Raw genomic sequence first — 14,075 nt, 5'->3', positions numbered from 1 at the left:
TATTTCCTACCCATTTCTTCTCCCTTCCCTTCTATTCCCTTTCACTATTATTTATATTCCCCAAATGAATGAGAACATATAATGTTTGTCCTCCAATTGACTTATTTCACTCAGCACATGCAGAAGAATGAAACTAGACCACTCTCTTTCAACATACACAAAGATAAACTCAAAATGGCTGAGAGATCTAAATGTCAGCTTTGTTTCTGTCTTTGCATTTCCCAGGGGTCATTTTGAGGGTAGACATATTGGGATGCTGGTAGAATTAGGTGATATGAGAAAGCCAAGGTGAGATTTGTTTTCTACTCCTGGAACAAGGACATATTTGGGCTCCTTGGCCTTTTATTGCCCTTAAATTCCTTTACTTCCTGGATCTATGTCTTTTATTTCTCACCATCACTCTATGGTGTCAAACAGTGAGAGTCTTACGGTCCATGCTTAGAAAACACTTTGCTAATTGGTTGCTTGATTAGTATTTGACATTTGCGCATACTATTTTTTGTTTGTCTTTAATAATAATTGAATTTATTTCTTGGTTTTGATCATTTAAAAAAAATCAGAGATAAAGAATAATGCCTGAAAAGAATCAGAGCCAAAAAATACTTGATAGACCCTATGAATTACCTAGTTTAAATATTCTTGTTCTATTTTTCATTGGTCTTCTAGCAAAAATATTTTCTGTGTTCTTTTTTGAATGCTTCATTGAACTCTAATCGATATACAAGGAACTCCACATATTTAATGAGTATAATTTGATGAGTTTGGACAAGAGGAGGCTCTATTTAATTTTTCCTTTTCAATGGTTCCACTTCCATTTTTCGTGACTTTCATTCAAATTTGTACTTAAACTTTTATTTACGCTGCAATATTTAAAAGATTAAAACTTATTTATCCTAGATGGGAAAACATACGATGCTTTTGTGTCTTACCTAAGAGAATGTGGACCCGAGAATGGAGAGGAGTACACCTTCGCTGTGAAGATCTTGCCCGAGGTGTTGGAGAAACACTTTGGGTATAAATTATGCATATTTGAAAGGGATGTAGTGCCTGGAGGAGGTAAGAAAGGGAATACCAGATAGAAAACTAGTGGAGAGATTTTCTTTTTAAAAGATGAATAGAAAAAAAATAATAAAAAAAATAAAAAATAAAAAAATAAAAAAAAATAAAAGATGAATAGTTGCCTTACAAAAGGCAATCCTGGTTTGTTTAAAAACAAAGGAATGAACATGATTCTCTAAACCAGAGATAACCAGCTAAATCAATATAATCAATAGTGAGAAAACAAGCTAACTACATTGCTTCTGAGAGTGGCATCTCTGGGGCTTGGCCCTTTTACTGGGCTTCCCAGTTCTCAACCTTTGGGGAAAGGGCATTCCTTATTTATTTGTTTGTTTGTTTAAAATATTTTATTTATTTTCTCATGAGAGACACAGAGGGAGAGGCAGAGACATAGGAAGAGGGAGAAGCAGGCTCCCTGTGGGGAGCCCGATGCAGGATTCAATCCCAGGACCCCAGGGATCATGACCTGAGCCAAAGGGAGATGCTTAACCACTGAGCCACCTAGGTGCCCCCTAGGGCATTCCACTTTTACAACCAGGCCTAGAATTGGCATCTCCTGAGGCATTTATCTAGAAATGTCCCACAGTAAGAATACCTCTCTTGGTAATAGTTTGTAAAGCAGGACCAGTTCCTAATTTAATATATGATCCTTGGGACTATATGCAGTTCATTATTACCAGAAAATAATTGTTCTTAATTGGATTGACACTGGTGTGAAAATTACAGCAGATCATAGGAGAGTCAGAAGAGGATAAATAAGGGAGATTGGTGATTTGTGTCAGATTTTAGTTATGAAATTCAGCTTTTTATTAGTATCTGAATACAAATGACCATAAAACATATGTTGAAGCAAATTCCATTTCAAAGCCAAGAAATTTGATAACATTTCCATATTTGCTCTGAGGTCTTTTAGAGAAAATATTTGAAACCCAGTGTCAGAATATTTTGGGTGCTAATGCATTACCAAGGATGCAATGTAAGTGTTTCTACTGCCACCATCATTCACTCACCTGACATATACTGACTGAATGCCTTCCTCATACAAAATTCTGAGATGGGCATTGAAGATATAGCAGCAAATGAGAAATAACTGTTTTTTCCCCTCCTAGATTACAAATAAGGGAAAATACTACCAGTTAGAAGGAGAGAATATACTACTTTTAAAGAAATAAAGATTTCTTTTTAGTTCTTAAATAAAAATAAAGAATGTTTGTATGTTTAATGATAATTAGTCTGGATTAAAATTTCTATTTGAGAAGGAGTAAAGGTCTAGATCCAAAATTGGCAGTTGACCAGCCATGGGTTAAATCCAGATTTTCAGCCTTGTTGAAACACAGCAACTCGCCATATGTTTGCATGTTGTCTGTAGTTGCCTTTGAGCTAAATAGCAGAGATGAGTAGGGTGACCCGCAGGGTCTGAAATATTCACTATCTGGCCCTTTACAGAAAGTTTGTCAGCTTCTGGTCTGGAATAATGGGATATATAAATATATATATTATAATTATGATTTATATTATATATATATAATTATGATTTCAGTGTGCTCCTTCCTGCCTTTGGAGAGGCAAGGTAGCATCACGATTAGAACAGGTTCTCCAGAAGCAGACCACCTGGGTTCTGATTCTGATTCTGCCTTATACTAGCTGTGTGACTCTGGCTGAGTTACTTAACGACTCTGTACTTCAGCTTCCTTATCTGTAAAATGGTGGTAATAACAATACTTTCTTCAAAGGCTTATTGTGATGCTTTAATGAGTTGACTGATATAAAATAAAACATTTAGAAGAGAGTGTGGCACAGAGTAAGTGCCAAGTGTTCAATATTGCTGTTACCTAGATGGTTATTTCTAATAGGTATACAAAATTGAGAATAAGTGGTTTGTCTTGAAAAACTTATTAGTGAAGTAAAGTTAAGTAATACAAAATTAGACCATGCAAAATGATTTTCATTTCCCATATGCCCTTTGTGTTCTCCTTAATTACTATGCTAAATCTTGCATTTTCAGCTGTTGTTGATGAAATCCACTCGTTGATAGAAAAAAGTCGAAGACTAATCATTGTCCTAAGTAAAAGCTACATGTCTAATGAAGTCAGGTATGAACTTGAAAGTGGACTCCACGAAGCACTGGTAGAAAGGAAAATTAAAATCATCTTAATTGAATTTACACCTGTCAGTGACTTCACGTTCTTCCCCCAATCACTAAAGCTTTTGAAATCTCACAGAGTTCTGAAGTGGAATGCTGATAAACCTCCATCGTATAATTCAAGGTTCTGGAAAAATCTTCTTTATCTGATGCCTGCAAAAATGGTCAAGCCATGTAGAGCTGAATCTGAAGACTTGACTGTTCTTTCAAAGTTCTGATCTTTAGGAAACCTGAATATAAGAAAGAACTCTTGATGCTCTGGGCCCAGAGTCGATGAACCTGTTTTTACCAAAGGGTACTATTAAAAATATTGACCTCTCTGAAAATCCTACTTACAGTTTGAAGATGAAAGCTGTCATTAGGTTGCTAGGAATAAGACTTGCTCCCAGGGAAACATGGAATTCAAAAGCAATGGATCTCCCGTTTCTCCCTCCTCTATAACTGGCTACAGGTGCTCATTCTCAATCCATATTCAGTAACTGTGAGGCTGGACACGGAGCAAAATACCTTGTGCCTTATTAAAAGGGCATATCTTTATATTTTTAATATCAGTGATTGAACTAAAGGATTTTAAGTTCATGAAGAGCATTTTCTATGATCCAGTAGGTGACATAATAACGAGAATGGGGCCTTCACTGTAGCACAGGGCAGCCTACCTCTAAGCACCATGGACAGTGCCTGGGAAGTGGCAAAGGGCTGCTGGGGCTGTGTACATTAGGGGACCAAGGCGTGGCAGGACCTCAGCCTCAGGACACATTTAATGTGTTCCAGCTGTAGCTGCAAGCCAATGGGTTATTGGAAACCCCTAAAGCACTGAAAAGGGCTTGCTTAATTGGGCCTGTTTGGAGGGAACTTCCCCAAATTGTTTTATTATTCATGAAAGACACACATTTTAATGAAGGTAATTCTGTTGGGTTTTTCAAAACTGGCCTAAAACATTTATTTATTTAACAGGTATGTTTACAGGCAGGGTAGATGCCAAATCATATTTTCCATATTAGCCATTAGTCACTATTATCTGTTAGCCACAGTAAATTATGGTAGGTACTTGCTTGATTTTTTTTAAATGACATATTTAACATGCCTTTAAAGTGGAGGTGGCATGGCATGATGGTTGAGCATGAGCCATGCACTCAAGTCACTCGAGCTCAAATCCTGGGCTTGCTATTTACTTCTGTGAACCCCTAGAACCTTTTTTTTAATATAATTCATGAGAGACACAGAGAGAAAGAGAGGCAGAGAGAGAAGCAAAGAAGCAGACTCCATGCAGGGAGCCCGATGTGGGACTCAATCCCAGGACTCCAGGATCACTCCCTTGGGCCAAAGGCAGGTGCCCAACCACTGAGCCACCCAGGCGTCCCCCATAGAACCTTTTGAACCAATCTATGCCTCTATTTCCTTATCTGTAAATTATAATTTATAGTAATTTTACTTACTTCACAGGGGAACTAAATGAATAAATCTAAATAAAGTACTTACAAGAGTTCTTGGCACAGACTTAGAAGTGTATGTGTGGCTAATTCTATTATTATTATTAATTGTCACTATTAATTGTTATTATTGTTAGATGAGTTATTTAGCAGTGAATGAAAATGGAAGGCAGAGATCTGGAAAGAAAAAGAGATCTGGAAGGAAGGCAGTTTTGACTTGAGGACATTTGTATATATAGAGAAGCGTATCAGTAGGGCAAAAGATATTTCTCCATTAGACACATGAAACTTTTGACACTGGAAGACATGTGTCTTATCTCCCTAAGGTGAGCCCAGCACTGTGGGTGGGCCTTCTTGGTGGCCTTGGCTGTCATGGCTGTCTGTGGAAATCACTGAGTGAGGGACAAATATCCGCCTTACACAGAAAGTAAAGAGTTGGGTAAATCTGGAAGCCTGGTTAAAATACATGGTTGCAGCATGAATGTCCCAGAAAAGTTTAAAGCAGACTGTTTAAAACAGCTGTGGTGGAGGGGCATCTGGGTGGCTCAGTGGTTGAGCATTTGCCTTAGTCTCAGGGCGTGATCTCGGAGTCCCGGGATCGAGTCCCACATCGGGTTCCCTTCAAGGAACCTGCTTCTCCTTCTGCTTATGTCTCTGCCTCTCTCTGTGTGTCTCTCATGAATAAATAAGTAAAATCTTTTTTTTTTTTTAAAAAAAAAAAGCTGTAGTAGATATTGCTGAAAATTTTTAAAAACCTGAGATTAGATTTTCAGTGTGAGAAAGAGATTTACTTTTTATAGAACTTAAAATTTTGTGGGCTAGTTGGGTGGCTAAAGTAAAAATTTTAACTACTAGCTTAATGTTTTATGTGTAAAAACATACAGTTTAGGGAAATTTTATTGCTATCATCAGAGTCTCTAATACATAGACTGATTTTGCTTTTATATTATGTATGCTATAAAATGTATTGAGTGTATTTTGTATTAGATGTGTTAAATATATACATTAAATATATGCTTTAAAAGACATTTAAACCATTCGTCTAGTGCCCTTAATTTTGAGATGTTTCTTGATGCCTTTGTCACTTACGTGAAGATTCCACTTTCTCATTCTCAACATAGATTCCCACCTGTTTTAATAAGGTATGAGTCATTCAAAACAGACTCCTATATCTATCTTCTTCTGCTTTTTTTAAAATGTCAGATTCTTTGTATCTACCTTCTTTGTTGTACCTTCCAACCAGGAGCACAAGGAGATTTTCCTTCTACAAAGCCATGAAACCACTCAATACCCAGCACAGGTACTAGTTCTTCACAAGCCAGTTAATTCATATGGATATTTTTAAGTTTAAGAACAAACAGTTCCAACCAGGACCAACAAATAACTGTTACTGATAGAATAACAGCATTCTCTTCTGTCGATTCAGATGTCCTTAAACTGTGGGGTCCCTTTCAGAGAATCAGTAAACAGCCAGCTCTGTGAGATGTATAAAATATTCCATGTATATTTATTATGTACTGAAAAGGTTTATTAAAATAAAGTTATATTCTCTTAAAGCAAAGAGAGAGCTTATTACCCACATAGTCCAAAGCCTGAAATGTGCTAAGTCCAGGGACTTGACCCAGGTCACACAACTAGCTAGTCAGATGGGGGCAGAGAGATGTATCGTCTCTTCTCTTGGGAGTTGCCTGTTGGACAGTGAGTCTTGAGAGAAGTTTTTGGAGGGTGCAGGCACTTTCCTGGGACGGCCCCTTATACTAGAGGTGTCTAGAGCAGAGCCTGCCAAGAAGGATGGCTGCTTAGGACTAGCTCAGAGGAGGAAAAGGAGTATCAAGGATCTTCAGCCTTTCTTCTAGGCTACTAAGGTAAGGATGGAGGGTGGGTATGGGAAATAGCACTCAAGACCTCCACAGGATGAAAACGTACACTTGACTGGAGCATGTCCACTATGGCATCTGCCAAGATACAGGGAATCTGCCAAGATACAGGGAGTTAGACCTCTCATGGGTACTAGGAGCTCACACTATATTGATGCCAATGGTTGGCCAGGATGGTCAGTGAGGTGCAGAGAGGATGAGCTTCCCTGCAGCTATCAACATACTTGTCTGAAGCAAGGACAATGACAAAACCAGTGCCCAAGATCAAGTCCATTTGTAGCTTTAAATACTAGGAGGAAATAACTGAAGTGCAGCTCTGAGGAAGGAGACTCAGCCTCTGGGGGAAGCCATCTTTCTGAGCAGAGGCTACTCTGTGAGGGGAGCTCAGGAGCAATGGAAGGCTCTTCAAAGAGTAAGGAAGCCACAGATCTAACAGGAAGCAGTGTGTATGAGCTGTGGGCAGGCTACAGGGTCCTTCCTGCATGCTACACCGGTAATGATCACAGTCAGGGCAGGGGACTCTGAGACCAACATCTGTATTTCTGTGTCAGGTTTGTGATGATAAGCTTTTCTCTCTTTACAGCCTATCTTGCAGTTGCTCATATACACCCAAGGGTATACACCCAACTCAATAAATAGTTAAGTTTCTTTGATTCTGATTTTTAGGAATTGCTTCTTAAAATTTTGTTTTATTATAATGTAATAATGGCCTTGAAGAGCAAATCTGTAAAATAAAAGCAAAGTCAATATGCCCTTCCATTTTTATTATAAATGAAGATACATTCATATTCAAATCCTCTCACTTCTTACAGATAAACAGTAGTATATTACATACAATTTTTCTACCTTGCTTTCCCATTTCATAATACATTCAGAGATCATTTCCCATTTGCATGTGGTGCTGCTTCTCATTCTTTCTTACAGATACATGACACATGATTTGTGTGACTGTACAAGTTTATTCAACCAGTCTCAAATGTTTCCAGTCTTTTGCAATTTTACATTATGTTATAAAGAATAGTCTTATGCATACATTTTCTCAAATTTTGGCTAGAATATTTTGGGGATAGATTTCTAGAAGTAGCATCTCTGAGTCAGAGAGTAATGCATATGTACTTTGGCTTAGTATTGCCTTTTCATAGGGATTGTCCTTTTGCATTCCCATTAGCAATGTAAGGAATACCTACCCTTAGCTTTTGCCAGTTTTTCTGTAAAGATATTGATCTTTTTCATCTCTGTTGTTAGAAGACTTTTACATATAAGCTATTAAGACACTGCAATGTAAGTTGCAATGTAAGTTGCAAATGTTTTGTTTTCCTGATCTATCACTTATATTTCTGCTTTGCATTGGTATTTATCCATTTCCTGATTATAGAGGAATTTACCCATTCTTCCAATACTTGTGTATATTCACTCTTTAACATTTAAATCTCTAATCCAAGTCACAAAATCAACAGGGATTCAAGGACAGGGAAAATAGACCCTATTTCTGGACATGTGAGGCAGAATACACATGAGGGGAACAGAGGAATTGATGGCCGCCATTTTGGGAGACTATCCCCACAAAGCCTACATTGGGATAGCCCATGTCCTGAAAACCTATCCAAATCCTATTAAAGTGATTAAATTCAGTATCCAGGTCTGTATTAGGAACTCTACACTTCAGGACTGTTCCCACACTCCAATTCACTTGAATCCAGTTCAACAGTTACTGAATACCTGTCATAAACAACACCTTACATTTAACCTTCTCCTTCTGTCTACCCATATCTCCTCCCGCCCCAGGTCTGCTGCCTTTCTTCCTGTTGCTCCCACAGGACACTATGAGGCTGGAGCTTCACACACCTGGAATATCCTTTTAGCTGCTTCCTATTTTGGAATAGGTCTGAGAAAAGCAGTCACACTGTCTTGGAATCCCAGGCAGATTTATGATCAGTGGCAGATCCTTTTGGGGGTCCATTTCTGGCTATAGTTGCTGATTCTCTACCGTCCTACCCTCACCTCAGGTCAACACTTATTTTGCCTTCATCCGTCCTACCCTCACCTCAGGTCAACACTTATTTTGCCTTCATCCCAAAGTGAATTTAGTCTTCACTTGTGTTTTATGTTCTCCTCTAGTTAGAGGTAGTTGTGGAGCTCTGATGTGCTCAGATGAATCAACCTTATCTTTATCAGAATGTAAGACTCTTGAGGGAAGGTGATCTTGAAGCTTAATCAATATGCTTTCTCAGCAGAACTCTTTTTTTTTTTTTAAAAAGATTATTTATTCACGAGAGACACGGAGAGAGAGAGGCAGAGACACAGGCAGAGGGAGAAGCAGGTTCTATGCAGGAAGCCCGATGTGGACTCAATCCTGGTACTCTGGGATCACGCCCTGAGCCAAAGGCTGATGCTCAACCACTGAGCCATGCAGGCATCCCTCGGCAGAGATCTTTTGAATGAGTGTGATCTCAGGGTCCTTACTAAGTTATTTTAGTTGTTCTATCAAAGGAACAGTAGTGCTCTTAATTATATGTTATATTTTGAAGCTTTCTCTATTAATAAATAGTACCAAGAAACCTTGGTGAAATTAGACTTTAAGTTTATTTCCCTCTTTGTCAATAAATTGTTGCCTTAGATAAACAGTGTGGGAGAGTGATTTCTTTCCTCTTCCAGAGTTAAAAGTAGTCTTAAGAGAGGCTTAAGCCTATATCATAGGGGTTACACTTTCAAAGGTTAGTTTTATAAGATGAAAGAGAAAAAAAAAGTTGAGAAATTGAGTGCTAATATTCTTTACAGGAAATTCCTGTAAAGGAAACAGGCTTACTCATTCTTTCAACTAAGCCTAACCACAAAACCTTATCTAGTTGAGGTGGTTGGTCAGAGAAGAGTTTTAGATACTTCATCTTCAGGACATTTACTTCTACTGATACAGATAATTAATTTGATTTTTCTCTGTATAACCATAGATTTGGCAATGATAATGGTCATTTGCAAAATAACAAATGTTTTCTTTTTTTCTCAAGGCATAACTCATTATTCCCAAATATGTGTGAGTTAAATGGTTGTTGTGTCTTCTCTAGGGATTTCTCTGGCTAGGAAGAGAAATATAGTAGAACTCTTTGAAAATTAATATTCTCCTGTGTTCTTTGGATATAGAAGCTGACAGTTACTGAAATAAGGAGCCAAAGTTCCTTCCTCTTTTTTTATGTCTTAAGAACAGGAAATAAATGTAAGAATTAGTACATTGTTTTCACTAGATTTCCTAACCAGAAAATATAAGTTGAGAAAAGAGCTTAAATAATTTTCAAAGTGAATTTCTCACATAATTCCTTTTCATGAAATCTTTATCAAGAAAATTTACATATCTCTATTTATGGAGTCTTCACTTTATAAAAACATCATTGTTATCAGATAAAACTATAGTGACTTGAGCATTTTGTGGAATTGGCTAAGAGTAGCAGGAATCTAGATATTTGCCAAATTCTGTTTGCCTTCACTTGACCATAAGATCAAGTGAGTGAGGGATCCCTGGGTGGCGCAGCGGTTTAGCGCCTGCCTTTGGCCCAGGGCGCGATCCTAGAGACCCGGGATCGAATCCCACGTCGGGCTCCCGGTGCATGGAGCCTGCTTCTCCCTCTGCCTGTGTCTCTGCCTGTATCTATCTCTCTCTCTCTCACTGTGACTATCATAAAAAAAAAAAAAAAAATTAAAAAAAAAAAAAAAAGATCAAGTGAGTGAGAATAGGCACACACACTGGATTTTCTGTAGTTCCCAGACAATGAGGTATAAAGCTAACATAGAACATGTGAAAATAAAAATAAAAATAAAAATATAAAATAAGTAACAAGAGATGGTTGCTGGCTGGTGCAGTGGTGAGGAGGGAAGGATGGAATTCATTATGCCAATAGCCAGACAAGGTCTCTCTGGAGACAAAATGCAAAATAATACATGAGAGAGCCAAATCAAGTCCCACAGGGTTTTGCAAACCGTGGTTGGAATGGATTCTTTTTTTTTTTTTTTTTTTTTTTATTTATTTTAGAGAAAGCGCGAGAGTGTGCGATGAACAGGGGGAGGGGCAGAGGGAGAGAGAGAAAAATCCTCCAACAGACACCCCACTGAGCTTACAGCCTGATGCAGGGCTTGATCCCAAGACCCTGAGATCATGACGTGAGCTGAAATCAAGAGTCCAGCGTTTAACCGACTGAGCCACCCAGGTGTCCCTGGAATGGATTCGTTTTCTCAAGTGCGGCTGATGATGATTGCAGCATGGAAATGGCATTCTCAGGTTCACTTTTTGGGAAAATGCCTAGAGGCATCTAGAGGCTGGAGATGGGGAGATTTAATTCTTTGAGTTAAAGGAAAGAAAGGTGAAGAGGAGACCACATCTTGAAAGGCAATTGCTGATTCTGCCTTGTTCCTTGACCACAGTTCTTCTAAGAAGAGCCACCAGTTGTCACCAATGGGGATAAACAATACAGTGACTCTAGTCTCCGTGCCTGGCTCTCTTCAAGATGCTCCACCATCCCATGAAGCCTCTCCTCCCCTGCGCACGCTGTCCTCTCAACAGGTCAGCAGCCAGTACTCTGGTCCCCACCTGGGCAAACTGGTCTGGATGGATCCTCCACCCTGCACGGCTCTGAAGCCTCCTGTCCAAGGGATTCCATCTCTTCCTACTTCCTTCCTCTCGCTTGTACCTGGCCCGCTCGCCTGCACACTCATTCCGCTCATAGCCAAATGGTGTCCAAGCTCTGTCATTGTCAACAAATGCTCAGACACCACGTCTGGCTTCCCTGCACAGTGTAAACTGTGGACCACACAGCTTGTCCTCACCTCTCACATTCCTTCTGCTACTACCTTTTCTTGTGCTTCTCTCCATCAGCTCACCCCCGGCCTCCCTGCACAAACTGATTGATCTATTGGAGCCATATATAGAGGACACTTCTTAGTCCTTATCATGCCAACTCTGTAGCTCCTGACACTGACATCCCATTTTTCCTCCAGACTTTCTCTGTGCTTAGGATCAAGATGGTCTCCATGCTCTGTTTCTTTTCTTCCTTTTGGGTTTATCCTTTTTCATTTCAGCCTTGGCTCTGACCCACCCTCTCCAGGCTGGTGTTCTTCAGGGAAATCTGTCTGCCCTCTCCTTGCAGCTTACAGAGGCTCCTGGCTTGAACTCTTCCCCCGCTGCAGTGCCCCCAGAAGCATTTCTTAGTTCCTCCCAGCTGCCTTTGTGGTGCTCCAGCTGGATCTCCAAAGGCACTTTAAGTTCAATGTTTCTGTTAGATAAACATTAATTATTAATAAAAAATTATAGATATTAAAATTTCTTCCTCCTGCATCTGAAGATGTTGGAGACATGGGGTGTGTGTGTGTGTGTGTGTGTGTGTGTGTGTGTGTGTATTGGAAACTGGTCAGAAATGAAGAATTTCATAAGATGAGGAAAGCCCAGTATTTTATTTCTTTTTTTTTTCCAGTATTTTATTTCTAAGAAAAGATAGAGGAACCTGGAAAGTAAGGACCTAGGAAAGTTGAAGGTGGAGGCAGTAGTCACAGGAATATCCAGCGAAGACAGGGAGGGGTGAGGGGAGGAAATTGGCTGGTTAGATGTGGAAAGAGAGGGAGATTGATTTTGTCAGCTTCCTAAAGAACACGGGTATTGTGTGAATGTTTCTAAAGGGCCAGTGGACATTTCGTGTAACTTTTTTCCTTTCCCTCCCTTCCTCCCTCTTTCTTTTCTTTGCCTTTCTTTCTTTCTTTCTTTCTTTCTTTCTTTCTTTCTTTCTTTCTTTCTTTCTCTTTCTTTCTTTCTTTCTTTCTTTCTTTCTTTCTTTCTTCTTTCTTTCTTTCTTCTCTTTCTTTCTTTTCTTCCCTCCTTCCCTCTTTATTTTTTCTTTTCTGTCACCACCATATTGGTTTCTGTCTTGCATTCTCCTATAATTGTTTATTTGCATGTTTGTGTTGACAAAGACTCTTTTCATGACCAAATTTTGGTCAGGCTCTCTGAGACCTCTCCTCCACTAGGCCTTGAACACAGCCTCAGTCATATGTCTGGTCTGCCCAGTCCATTCTTAGGAAAAGTGTCCTGCTAAGCCATCCTCCCACCTTTGATGTCTAAGCCCCTAACACACCTTGCACAAGAACTCTGTTGGGTCAATTTCGTAAGAATACCTCTACACTCGATGCCTCCTTAGTTAATTTTCTAGCTCCTGACTGCCTACCTTGCTCCTTGGCTATATCCTCCCCTATTCTTCTTGAATTTTGAATTGAGCCTGATTTCTCTCCTCTATCGCAATATTCTTGAATAAAAGTCTTTCTTACTATTTCAATTTTTTTATTTTACATTGTTCTTCACATTGTGACAGATGCTTGAGGACAGGGACTCTACTATTTGTTTGGTCTCACCCCATTATACATGGGTGGCTAAGCGGTTTAATGCCTGCCTTTGGCCCAGGGTGTGATCCTGGAGTTCCGGGATCGAGTCGCACATCAGGCTCTCTGCATGGAACCTGCTTCTCCCTCTGCCTATATCTCTGCCTCTCTCTCCTCAATTAGGCTACATCTCACCACCCATTACACACTATTCTGGATTGAATGTGTTCACTCCCAAATTCATATGTTGCAATTCTAACCTCCAAAGACACAATAATAATGGTATTAGGAGGTGGGACCTTTGGAAAGTTGCTTAGGTCATAAGGGTAGAGTCTTCATGAATAAGATTAGTGTTTTTATAAAAGAGACACCAGAGAGATCTTTAGTGACTTTTACCACATGAAGACACAGTGAAAAGGCACTATGCACTAGATACAGGGCCTTCAGCAGATTACAACCATGCTAGTGACTTGATCTTGGACTTCCCAGCCTCCAGAACTGTGAGCAATACATTTCCGTTGTGCATAAGCCACCCACTGTGTGGTATTCTGGTAAAGCAGCCCAAATGGATGAAGACACCCACCCAATGTCCTTATCTCTCATCTTTTATAAATGGCTTGAAAATTCCACTGGCCACTCTATTGATAAGAGAGACAAAAGTACCATGAACACAGATCAGGTTCTCATTCCCTCTCTTCAGGTGATCCTGTCCCTCACTTTTTCTATTTCAGAGGATTGTTTACCCCCTCCCAACCCCATCCCATCTTAACTTTAAAAAGCCCAGGCCAGTATGAGAGTGTTTTAGGGCAGATTTTTAGGTAAAATTCTTTATTCCTACAACCAAGCTGAAGAGTGATACACACAGTAAGACAGTGACAACTTTTCTTTCTTATTTGCGGAACAGAGAGTCTATTCTCTAACAGTTAACACAAATAATTAGTAAATAAGATAGACACGTGGACATTCTCAAGCTGTACACATATGAGCCATAGCAGAGGCTTCCATAACTGTGGAATCCTGACATTTTTAATTAACATGGGTCACCTTTTCAGGAAAAGTTTCATTTAAGTTTTCAAATGACTCATGGAAATACACATTCTAGGTGATAACATAAAAAAAAAAAAAAGAAGAAGAAGAAGAAGAAGAATTCCATGAAGAAAGGGCACCAAAAGAACATATGGTATGGAGCAGAGGTCCAAGTGTTTCCTTTGAGCT

At 39.3% G+C, this 14,075-nt stretch overlaps 1 protein-coding gene across 3 annotated transcripts in view; it reads left to right on the top strand.

Moving 5' to 3' along the window:
- Positions 1 to 5,666, top strand: part of IL18R1 (interleukin 18 receptor 1) — a 38,304-nt gene extending 32,638 nt beyond the window's left edge. For all 3 annotated transcript variants that reach the window (XM_025463457.3, XM_025463449.3, XM_035696183.2), the window contains exons 10-11: positions 898 to 1,056; positions 3,065 to 5,666. In XM_025463457.3, coding sequence (XP_025319242.1) covers positions 898 to 1,056; positions 3,065 to 3,420 — 515 coding nt within the window. In that variant the 3' untranslated portion in view covers positions 3,421 to 5,666. The remainder of the gene's footprint in view (positions 1 to 897; positions 1,057 to 3,064) is intronic.
- The last annotated feature ends 8,409 nt before the right edge of the window (positions 5,667 to 14,075 follow it).

The sequence above is a fragment of the Canis lupus genome, chromosome 10 (genome assembly GCF_003254725.2).
Source record: "Canis lupus dingo isolate Sandy chromosome 10, ASM325472v2, whole genome shotgun sequence".
NCBI classification, from domain to species: Eukaryota; Metazoa; Chordata; class Mammalia; order Carnivora; family Canidae; genus Canis; species Canis lupus.
This window is presented reverse-complemented; position numbering and strand designations above follow the sequence as displayed.